This window comes from Lontra canadensis, unplaced genomic scaffold (assembly GCF_010015895.1).
Source record: "Lontra canadensis isolate GAN:19392208 unplaced genomic scaffold, GSC_riverotter_1.0 scaffold112, whole genome shotgun sequence".
Taxonomy (NCBI): domain Eukaryota; kingdom Metazoa; phylum Chordata; class Mammalia; order Carnivora; family Mustelidae; genus Lontra; species Lontra canadensis.
The window spans coordinates 4,647,648-4,659,674 of NW_022631106.1; the positions used below are offsets into that span (position 1 = coordinate 4,647,648).

The 12,027-nt window shown below is 40.4% G+C and overlaps 1 protein-coding gene across 2 annotated transcripts in view; it reads left to right on the plus strand.

Annotated features, from left to right (window-relative positions):
* Positions 1-12,027, plus strand: part of SLC9A2 (solute carrier family 9 member A2) — a 94,320-nt gene that overhangs the window by 21,098 nt on the left and 61,195 nt on the right. For both annotated transcript variants that reach the window (XM_032840436.1, XM_032840435.1), the window contains exon 2: positions 11,094-11,557. In XM_032840436.1, the coding sequence (XP_032696327.1) occupies positions 11,094-11,557 (464 nt within the window). The remainder of the gene's footprint in view (positions 1-11,093; positions 11,558-12,027) is intronic.

Sequence of the window (12,027 nt, forward strand, 5' to 3'; positions counted from 1 at the left end):
TTCCCTCTGCTTGGAAGCCCCTCCCACACCTCTTGGCTATGACAGTTCCTACCCCTCAGTTCCTTAAGGAACTCCTCTCCAGTGAGACATATCAGAGTAGAGACTTACTGTGGTTCCACTATAACTCACATTTCCCTTTCCATAACAAGCAGGACATTTGTAATGACTTCTTTGACATTTTTCCATGTGGATGGTATAAACTCCATGGAAATGGAGCCATTTTCTTGCTGTGTCTCTAATGCCTTGTACACTTGATAATGGTGGGTGTTTGGAAATACATGTGGGTCAATCAATGGAAGAATAAGTGATCATATAAGTTATTTCTCAGGTTTTAGGAAGGATGAATGTTTTCTTTGCAATGATTTTTCTGTAATACACATGACTTCCACCTAATGATTTACAGGCTTTTCAGTCATTTCTCCTACATTATGTGTCTTGAGTACCAACATGGGGTTTTAAAAGTGAGCAGGCCATCTTTCTGCCATCTAGGCACTTTTTTTTTTTTTTTTTTTGCATGGTAGTTATGACTTGGCATTTTGAATCAGGATTTTATAGATGATCTTTATCAAGTTCAGAAAGTTCCTTCTATTAGTAATTTGCAGAGGGTCTGTATGATGGATGGATGTTGAATTTTTGCTAAACACTCTTTCTGCATCAATCCCATAATTTCTCCTCTTCAGTCTCTTGATATGATGGGTTACACTGATTGGTTTTTTAATATGGATCCCCATTTGTATTCCCCAAGATAAAACTTTGTCACAATGTATAAGTCTTTTCATATATGCTGAATTTTTTGCTAATATTTTGCTAAGGATTTCTGACACCATCTACCAGGAGGTAGTGTCAGCTCCCACAGGTTTTAGGGGCTCTGTGCCAGGAAAGGCGTTGGAAGAACAAATGTGTATTTCTTCTTATAAATTACCATATCACGGTACTCCTAAAGGATATCAGCCTGTTACTTTATTTTTGTACTCTTTGTTTGATTTTGATATCAGGGTAATACTAGCTTCATGAAATCAACTGGGAAGTATTCCTACCGCTTCTGTTTTTTTGGAAGAGATTATGTAGAATTGGTATTATTTCGTAGAATTCACTAGTAAAACCATCTAGGACTAAAGATTTCTTTTTTATTTTTTTAGGAATTTTAAATTACAAATTCAGCTTATTTTGTTTTTTTTGTTGTTGTTTGTTTGTTTTTGCTTATTATGTGGCTGTTTAAATTATCTCCTTCATGTTGGGTAAATTATGGCTATTTGTGTTTTTTGAGGAATCAGTCCATTTCATTGAAGATGTCAAATGTGTGTGTAAAGTTGTTCATAGTATTTCCATACCATCCTTTTGATGTTGGCAGGATCTGTAGGGACAGGTTTCTTTCACTTAGCACAATGTTTTCAAGGTTTATCTATGTTGTAGCATGTATCAATAGGTTGCACCATTTTGTGACCAAATAATACTCCATTTTTTGCCATATTTTGTTTATCCACTCATCAGTTGATGGGCATTTGGGTTGTTTTCACCTTTTTGATGTTATCAATAATGCTGCTCTGACATTTCTGTGCAAGTTTCTATGTGGACAGATTTTCATTTCTTTTGTATATATACCCAAGAATGACATTTCTAGGCCCAAGAAGTCTATGTTTATCTTTCTGAGGCATGGCCAGACTGTTTTCCAGTGTGGCTGTACAGTTTACATTCCGAGCAGCCGTGTAGGAGGACCCCTATTTTTCCACATCCTCGTGAACATTTGTGAGTACCTGCCTTTTTGATGATAGCCATCCTAGTGGGTGTGAAGACCCATAAGTTATTTAGAAGAGTTCCCAAGTTGAGATTTTCCTGTTTTTTTTTTTTTTTTAAATATGTGACTGATTTCTAGTTTAACTCCATTGTGATGAGAGAATATATTCTGTAAGATTTCAGTTCTTTTAAGTCTACTGAGGTTTGTTTTTGTGGCGTGGGATATGTTCTATCTTGGTATATGGTCTGTGGATTCTTAAAAGTGGATTCTGCTGTTGCATTTGGAGTAGGATTGATGGCCTAGTTTTTCTATCAGTTGAGAGTAGAGTATCGAAGTCTTTCTAATTGTGTGCTTGTCTCTTTCTTTTGATTCTGTCACTTTTTGTTTCATGTATTTTGTAGTTCTGTTGTTTGGTGCATGTGCATTTAGGCTTGCCATGTCTTGTTGAATTAGCCCTTTCATCATTTTGTAATGGACTGTCCTGTCCTGCTGGTAACTTTCTTTGCACCGAAGCTTATGTTATCGAGTATTAATAGAACTACTCCTACTTTCTTTAGATTAATGTTTATTGATATAACTTTCTCTATTATTTTACTTTAAACCCAGTCTACTTCCCTGTATTCGAAGTGAGGTTTTTGTAGGCAGCATACAGTTGGGTGATACTTTTTAATCTATTCTACTAACAGCTGTCTTTAATTGATGTATTTGGAACATTTACATTTATGTAATTATTGATATGTTTGTTTTAAATCTGTGACTTTATTTTTTGTTCTCTGTTCCTTATTTCTCTGTTTTCTTTTCCTGCCTTCCTGTGGGTTATTTGAACATTTTTTTGGAACTCTCGTTTTATTTATCTAGTGTTGTGGGGAGTACCTCTTTGTATAAGTCTCTTTAGTTGTTCCTCTAGGAATTATTATATATATGTGTGTGTGTGTGTATATATATATGTATATATATACGTATATATGTATTATCTGTACATATTTTGTGTGTGTATATATAGACATATATTTATACATAAAGATATGTATTATAACTAATAGTTTACTGGTATAGTCATTTACCACTTTGAGTGAAGTATAGACCTTACCTCCTGTTACATCTTTTTATTTTTTCTAACTTGTCATAGAGTTGGCCTAAACATTTTCTCTATATACATTGAGAACCACATCAAGTAGTGTTCTAATTTTGGCTTCAGTGGTCAAACTTAATTTAGAAAATTCAAGAGGAGAAGGAAAAATGCATAGAATTTGTTCATATTTTAATTCTTTCTGTTTTTCTTCCTTCCTGATGTTCTAAGATTCCATTGTTTCCTTTTTTGAGAATTTTCTTTAGCCATTATTTTAGGGCAGGTCTGCTGGCAACAAATTTTCTTAGTTTTCCTCCAGCTGAGAATGTCTTGATTTTCCCTTTATTCCTAAAGGATGTTTTCATTGGATATATAATCTGGGTCAGCAGTTCGTTCGTTCTTTCTTTCTTTCTTTCTTTCTTTCTTTCTTTCTCCTTTTTTCCCGTGTGTGAATAATGTTGTGTTATTTCCTTATAGTCTCCATGGTTTCTGACAAGAAATCTGATGTTCTATTTTCCCTCCTGTAGAGAAGGTGTCCATTCTCTTTGGCTGTTATCAGGACTTTTCCCTTTCCTTTCCTTTCCTTCCCTTCCCTTCCCTTCCCTTCCCTTTCCTTTCCTTTACTTTCTTTCCTTTTTTTTTTTTTTTATGTTTAGAAGTTTGACTGTGGGGTGTCTTGCTATAGGTTTCTTTGGATTAATCATTTGTGGGCTTATTTGCCTTCTTGATTCTATAGGTTTATGTCCTTAGTCTGTTTTCTCCCTGTTGTTCAGAACGAGTAATTTCTACCATTCTATCTTAAGGTTGACTAATTCCTTCCTGTTCACTGTATTCTGCTATTGAGCCTACACAATTCAATTTTTTACTTCAATCATTATATTTTTCAGTTCTAAAATTTCCATAAGGTTCTTCTTTGTATCTTCTATTTTTTTGCTCAGATCTCCTATTTTTTTTTCATATGTTTCAAGTGTGTTTGTAATTGTTCATGAAACATTTTTATCATGGCAGTATTCAAATTTTTTGGCCAGATAAATCTAACATCTCAGTCATCATGATAGTAGTAGCTATTAATTTTCTTTCTTTCTTTCTTTTTATTCATTCAGTTTGATATCTTCTTGATTCTTGGTACAATGAGTGATTTTTTTTTTTTTTTACTGGAACATGAATATTTGGAGTATTAGTTATCAGATTCTGGATATTATTTATGCCTTCTGTTTTAGATGACTTCTTATGACACTAAGTGGGAGAGGGAGGTGCCATATTATTGCCAGTTAGGGGTAGATTTTCAGGTTCCTCACTTTACTTGATTGACTACCTGAGGGGGATGCTTCATTACCATATGGGGGCTGGCAATTCTGTATTCTTACTGGTTCTCTCTTGGTACCTATTTGGCTGAGAGGGGTTAGGAGTACCTCCTTGCTGTTCTTCTGGTGGCCTCCACCGACACTCTAGTGGAGTGGTGGCTTCATATCTGGTGGGTAAAAGAGCAAGTCCTGACTCCACTAGGCCTCCTTTGACTGACCTTGGTGAAGAGGATGTGAGAGGCCTCATTATTGCAGGCTCTGGAAGTCCAGATTCTCCACATAGTCTTACTGGCATCATGGAAGAGAGTTACCACTCAATTGTGAAGAAAGTCCTACTTCTGTGCTTTTTTCTTTCTTAAATCACCCCAATAGAGGGGTTGGGGTTTTCCTTATAGTCTAGTAAACATAAAATCTAGACTCCCCACTCAGATTTCGCTAAGACTGAGACCACGGTTTCTTCTTTGGTGTCTGGCAGGAGTAGAGCAGCTATTACCTAAAAGTTTTCTCTTTTCTATAGATGGAGGAGGCTTTTGTTGGGACTTTTGTTGTCTGTCATCATTGGCATTTCCAGCCTGATGGCTTCTTCAAGTCTGGGATATGAGAGGGAAGAAGAAAACCCAAGAAACTCAAAACTGTGTTGTTTTTCAGATCTCAAGGTCCCTAGCTGGTTTTCCTTCTTCTGGCTACTTTTAGAACCTTCCTTTATTTCTAGATATTGTAGTTTTTTTTTCTTTCCTTAGTGGAAGGGTTAGAGGAAAATGCATATTCCATCTTTCCAGAAGCAGAAGTTGGTTCTTTTTCTTCACTCTTCATTGTCTTACCTCCCCCCCACAACCCCATAATCTTTAAAAGGTACCTAATTCAGGCATCCCTAAGTTCTGTCTTAATATTCTCCACTTTTGGGTCACTGTTTGCAATATGTCAACTCCTTTCAAAGAGAGATGATTGCAGCATAAGATCTCCTGGTGTATTTTATAGATTCTTCTTTCTTTTCTCTAGTGCACTAGAGAAAAGTACACTAGTACACACTCTGACCTATATGTAATTTTCTAAAACTTCTGGATTTGTCTTTGATTCGTCTGTCTCACTGAGAACAAAACATTGATGAAAAGCAATCAGTGTTTTTCTCTCTGCACTTACAGAACAAGTTTGGCTATGAGATGTGTGGGTTTTCCACACCAAGCAATTCTCCAGTTTTCTGAGGACACCAACTGGGTGTGCTATAATTCAATTCTATTCTGACATTATCTACCTGGAGTTAGTGTCAGAGCCTATTAATGAAAGGCTCAGTCTCCTAAGACTGTTCCCATTACAGATGCCAATTGTAAGTCCCTGTACTTCTTACTGACCAGCTATAAATTGAGGTTTCCGTGATGCCCTCCTTGGGTTCAGTCATTTGCTAGAACAGCTTATAGAACTTAGGGGAACAGTTGTGTTGTAAGAATGTGTGACTGACATAAATCAGTCAATTCTGTTTTGTTTACTGAATTCCATTGTGTTTATGTATTTATTTCTTTCCATATTCTTATTGTTTGTTTTTACTTATGTACTCAATTTGATTCTATTTATTTTTTTAAAAGATTTTATTTATTTATGTATCTATTTATTTGAGAAAGAGAGAGATCAGGGAGAGTGGCAGAGGCAGAGGGAGAGGCACAATCCCAGGTAGGCAGGGAGCCCCCACGGGGGGGGGGGGGGGGGGGGCTCAACCCCAGGACCTGCGCTGGAGGCTGATGTTTAAGTAGCTGAGCCACTCAGGTGCCCCTGTATTTATTTTTAGGATTGAATTCTTTCACTCAGTCTTTGTCCACTTAGCATTATCATGCAATGCTAACAGCTTGTTGTTATTTCAGATCAAAATGATGTTTCTCACTACTTCCTGTTTCTCATTACCTATTGCTTACTACAATTCTGTTTTTAAAAAGTGTGTATTTGGTTGCTCTGTGAATTGGGATACACGAATCCAGCATTTTTACCTTTGAATGAACTTGCTTATTTCTCTTAATACTGAAAAACAAATTTAACATACTCTGTAAATATTTACCTTTATTTCCCCCCAGCCAAATAGGCCTGGCTCATTTTTGACTATTCTTTACGTTAAATCCGGTGTTTTCCAGAGTTGCTTCAAGAAGGAGCAGCCTGGGAAGCTAGTTCTGAGTCAGGCTGCCTCTGCTGCCTTTGTTTCCCAGGGTACTCAACACGAGCTTGGAAAATATTGGTGGATCTAATAAACGTCATTATTTTTTCTTTACGCTCTCATAAAATACGGAGCATTAATTGGATGGTTTGTGTTTGTCTGCACCTGGAGGCTGCACTGTCTCTCCAGAGGGCTTTCTTTGCGCCTTGCCTATTTCCCCTTTCCCCCCTGGTAGTGTCACTTATTCATTAGAACTGTATATAATTTTTGAAACTTTGTATGGTTTCTTGTTATCGTTGATGGTGGTGGTGGTTCTCTGTAATTCAGATTCTTACATTGTTGCCCTTTTGTGGATCCTGCTATCTGGAAGCTTCCTGTCTTCTCTTCCCAGCATTTGACAAATAGATTATTTTAAGTATAATGAAAAATTAGAGTGAATCAATTGCTTTGTACTCAGCTACACAGAGCTCTTTAGCTTTCAGCTCAGTTTGTTTCAACACTTGTATGCAAAGAGAAATTAAAATAGATTCAGTCTAAGAGGTTTGTCTTAATGGTGTATTTTGTATGGAACCCTAATCCTGTGCCCCTTCTCACTAAGTGAATTTCTACAAAAGTTTAAATAAAATAAACTTTTTTTAAAAAAGATTTCATTATTTATTCAGAGGGAGACAGCAAGAAAGGGAACACAAGCAGGGGGAGTGGCAGAGGGAGAAGCAGGCTCCCAGCTGAGCAGGGAGTCCAATACAGGCCTTGATCCCAGGACCCCGGATTGCTTAATGACGGAGCCACCCATGCACCTCTAAAATAAAACAAACTTTAAAGTACCCATCCTTGCAGACTTATGTGCTAGTAATAAAAAGTGAATGACACAAGTACAATGCCCCAAATACTACTAAGTAGAACTTAGCAGGAAATATAAAGAAGAGACTAAAATGGGGAGGTAACCCACAGCCTAGGGCCAAAGATGCCCCCCACCCCCCATTTTGTACGATCTGGGGGTAAAAATTGGCTGTTATAATTTTAAGCTGTTAAAATCAAAAGAAGAATGATATTTTGTGACATGTAAACTAGTAGGAAATTCTCATTTCCATGTCCACACATAAAGTTTTATTAGGACATAGCCGCTCATACACTTAGGTATTGTCTCTGGCTCCTTTTGTACTATGACAGCAGAGTAAAATCTGGCCTATGAACTGGAAATATTTACTATGGGGCTTTTGATAGAAAATAGTTAGCTGACCCCCGGACTGAGCAGTAGATTATACTTGTGGTAGCTTACGTTCCGCCTTGTAAAAACTGTAAAAAATTTCATCTTGTTTTTCCTGATAACAGATCTATTTCTCCATAACATTTGATGAGATAATGACCCTGGAGAGCAAATTCTGTCTATTCAAGTTCATTTACCCAAGGAAGAGTCGGGGTTGGGGAGAGCTGTAAGTGAAAGCACATTTGCAAATGTTGATTCCTTTGTTTTATTCTGGGAACGAAGAAATTTAAGAAGACTTTTGTTTTGTTTTCCTGCTACGTTTGACTCTCATCATCCATACACCCTACATGCTTACACACCAAACCTTCCAGCCCGCAGAGAGCGTGTTATAAGATTTGAGGTCTCTGCTTTATGTTCACCAGAAATCACAGAACTAAGATCTTAGTTGACCACCCTTCCTTTAATCCCTCCTTATTCCTGGAATAACTGGGCAGATCCAGTAACTACCTTCCAGTTTCAAGCAAAAGGTCACTCGGGCCAATCTGGGGGGGACCTGAGCTTTCATAGAAGAAAGGAGAGGAGCGTTTTCAAAATGTAAACACAGGATATTGTTAAACAGCACCTGCTGGTTTGTTGCTATTCTTTTCTGATATCTGCTGTTAGTTTATATGTTACTTTTCCGACTAGTGTCTATGTTACGAAGTATCCCTTCAGGGGCCAGACGTCCCCCTCCTTGTCCCCCAGCACCTGTCCCAGTGGCCCTTTTGTCTCGGGCCATCCTGCATGTCTGTTTCTGCTTTTCTCCCATTGACCATGTTTCCAACCCTCCGTCCTTAGGATAAGAACCTCCTTGAAGCCCAGTGACAGGAGACCATATCCCATGGGTCTGTGTGGGTCTGTGTGGCAAGTAAACGAAAGTGAGAGGCCATGTGGAGAAGTGGGAGCCACCAGGGAGAAATGGGAGCCACCATAGTGGCCTGAGTGACACCAGTGAGCCTTGCTCACTCTCTGGTCTGTCTGCAGAAGAACCTATTCCTTGCTTCTGTGCATTTCTTTAGAACTGTTTCCTTGGGGCACCTGGGTGGCTCGGTTGAGTGTCTGCCTTTGACTTGGATCATGATCCCTGGATCCTGGGATCGAGCCCCGCATCAGGGCTCCCTGCTCAGTGGGAAGCCTGCTTCCCTTTCCTTCTGGTCCCCCCATTTGTGCTCTCTCTTTCTCTGTCAAAAAGGTAAATAAAATCTTAAAAAAGAACTCTTTTCTCTTGTGTTCTCATGGGGGGGGACCAAAATGGGGGGGCATTCGTGATGTCCCAGGTACAGTGGTGCCTCATCATGGTTATAGTTCTTGACATACGTCAGTGTGTGTCCCCATTTTGCAAGTGAGCGAACAGGGCCCAGGCCTGGTTGTAACCTCCCCATGGTCACGAGCAGCGTGGGGAACATTGGGTCTGAGGCCAGGGACAGTCATCTTATAGCATCCATCAAGGTCCACGGCACACACGACGCCTTCAGGCTGGGTCTTATTGCCCTATGCTCCTGAGAGGAGCTGATTTCACTTAGACTCAAGGGGGCTGTTAGGGCCAGGCCCATCCTTATTACTCAGGGAATGTTGCCCGGAGAAGCAGGACTCAGTGTGAAGAGAAGTTACAAAGATGAGGTTCTCAGGGGATGTACTTCAACTTCTCTGTTCAGCACAGAGGTCAGCAGGGCAGAGGTCATGGGTGAAGGGTGGCTCAACCGGCTGAACACATTTATTCCCCAACAGTGATTGGAGCCTCCGAGAATATGAATAAGAACTTGATCAGAGTGGGTGGGATGATTTGAATCCCCATGTAAAGGTGTTCACATTATTAATTAGAAATTCTCTAAATCTCTTCAAATTAGCAGGATCGCTTTTTTGTTGTTTTTCACGAGCTGTGCCATGCCGTGTCTTTAGTACAGTGTGTAGAGTTTTAAGGGTTGGTTTATTAAACTTGCTGTGATGCTAAGCTTCTAAGACTCATTCTGTCATTGTAGTATCCTGTTCTTATAGTTCAGATAACTTCTGTTTGCTGATTTAATTCTGAACTGTGTGAGGTGCCTTCAGGATGGCTGGCTGTTGTCTTTTAAATAAGGGCTGTCCTCGTGTAAGCCCTGTCAGGTGACCTTCCTGTGTGAAGTTGCTCCTTAGGTTACCACATGTGCTGGTACAACCCACATTCGGCTCCTCTCCCCCTGCTTCCAGCCCCAAACATGGTCATTGTATTAAAGCCACACTGGGCTCCACCATGAATTAGGAGGTGGGTATTTTCCTCCATTTCTTTACCTCCTCAGAGGCTCTTCATGCCTTCTCTATGCATTTATTTATTTATTTATTTATTTATTTATTTATTTATTTTTAAAAGATTTTATTTATTTATTTGTCAGAGAGAGAGAGAGAGAGCGCGCATACATAAGCAGGCAGAGGCAGAGAGAGAAGCAGGCTCCCTGCCGAGCAAGGAGCCCGATGCAGGACTCAATCCCAGGACCCTGGGATCATGACCTGAGCTGAAGGCAGTGGCTTAACCAACTGAGCCACCCAGGCATCCCTTTCTCTGTGTATTTAATGTCTGTCCTTTCAGGAATCCCTGCCAGATGCTACTTCCTCCATGATGTCCTTGCTGATTTCCTCCTTCTCTAACCCCTAGAGCTTGTCAGGGACCTCATCACACAGTGTCTTATATTAGAGTAGGTCATAAACATCAGTTCCTTCACCTTGATTAGAAACTCTGAGACTGGAGATCATGGTGGTTTACATCTCTTAAGTAATAATTACTAGAAGTGCCTTTGAAGGATTGAGTTGGTTGTTTCTGAAGGAGCAGACCTCTGAAAAATGAAACATACTTAGCATTCCAAGTGCACTCGCCTGAAATTGATAAAAGACTTATTTATTTGAGAGAGAGAGAGCAGGCACATGCATTGGGTGGGTGGGGGGGGGGCAAAAAGAGGAGGAGAGAGAATCTCAAGCAGACTCCCTGCTGAGTGCTGAGCCTGACGTGGGGCTCAATTTTATGATCCTGAGATCATGACCTGAGCCGAGATCAAGAGTTGGAAGCTTAACCCACCAAGCCACCCAGACCGCCCCTGAAAATAAAAATATTAAATAAGTTGCAAACTCTGCTCAATCCCAGAGGGGACAGTGGTAACCCGAAAGCTGGGGTGTGATCCCCCGGCCTTGGCAAGACCCTGTATCTCCTTGAGCCTCAGTTTCCACGGAGATCAATAAATTTTAAAAGATGAAAACAACTTCCCTGCCTTCGTTAAAGTTTTTATGAGGATGAAATGAGACGTCACCTTTGAAAATGTGTTGGAGATCACAAAACTGCCTCAACTATAAAATCATGTGGTCTTATTTAAGAAAACTTCATTGGAGGTAGACAACAGCTGTGCTGTGTAAGTATGGTGTACCCGTATCATTGAGCTCCTGATGTAAAGTTGCATTCATGCCTGACCGTGCTTCCTGAGTAGTTTTAAGATCATTTGATTTTTACGCCATACTCTGTAACCAAAGCCTGGGAGGTTTTGGAATAGAATCTTTTGGTTCTGGCAAAGAGAACCAGTTTATCTTTGCCCTAATTCTTGCATACCCCCAATGCTTTGTCTTTATTTTTTCCTTCACAGGTTTCCATCTGTATCACAAGTTGCCCACGATAGTGCCTGAGAGCTGCCTCCTTATAATGGTTGGCCTGCTGCTAGGAGGGATTATTTTTGGGGTTGATGAAAAGTCCCCCCCTGCAATGAAGACTGATGTGTTTTTCTTGTATCTGCTCCCCCCCATCGTGCTCGACGCGGGCTATTTCATGCCCACTCGCCCCTTCTTTGAGAACATTGGCACCATTTTCTGGTATGCTGTGGTAGGGACCCTCTGGAATTCCATTGGCATTGGGGTGTCTTTGTATGGTATCTGCCAAATTGAAGCCTTTGGCCTGAGTGACATCACTCTGCTCCAGAATCTACTTTTTGGCAGCTTGATCTCAGCCGTGGACCCAGTGGCTGTGCTCGCCGTCTTCGAGAACATTCATGTCAATGAGCAGCTCTACATCCTGGTCTTTGGAGAGTCTCTGCTGAATGATGCAGTGACAGTGGTGAGTAACAGGTTCATGCTGTGTCCTCCCAACACCACCAGCCACCCCAGGTCTGCATCAGCTTTCTGACAGTGACAGCAGAGGGGAGAACCACAGGCACCAACCACGCTTGCACAGTCACGCAGCCCTGCACTTAGATGGGCCCCTCACTTGGTTTAAGGCTCTGTCACTGCTGTCTTGAAGTGCTTTGTAAAATGTTTTTTATTGATTATTTTTGATTGATTATTATACAACAGGCCCCTCACTTTCGTGTTGCACGGGATTGCACAGACTGTGTAGCTGGTCCCTGCTTACAAGGTCCTGCTGGTATCAGAGGATCAAGAAAGTGAGGGTGACCTTTCCTATCTGAGGATTTCTCAGTTGGCATTTTGAAAATGACGGTCTTTGATCAGAATTCAAGGACTTCGGGTCCTTCAGAGTTCTTGGTGAGATGTGATGCTGTCGAGAGTGAACATGCAGAATGGAAGCGA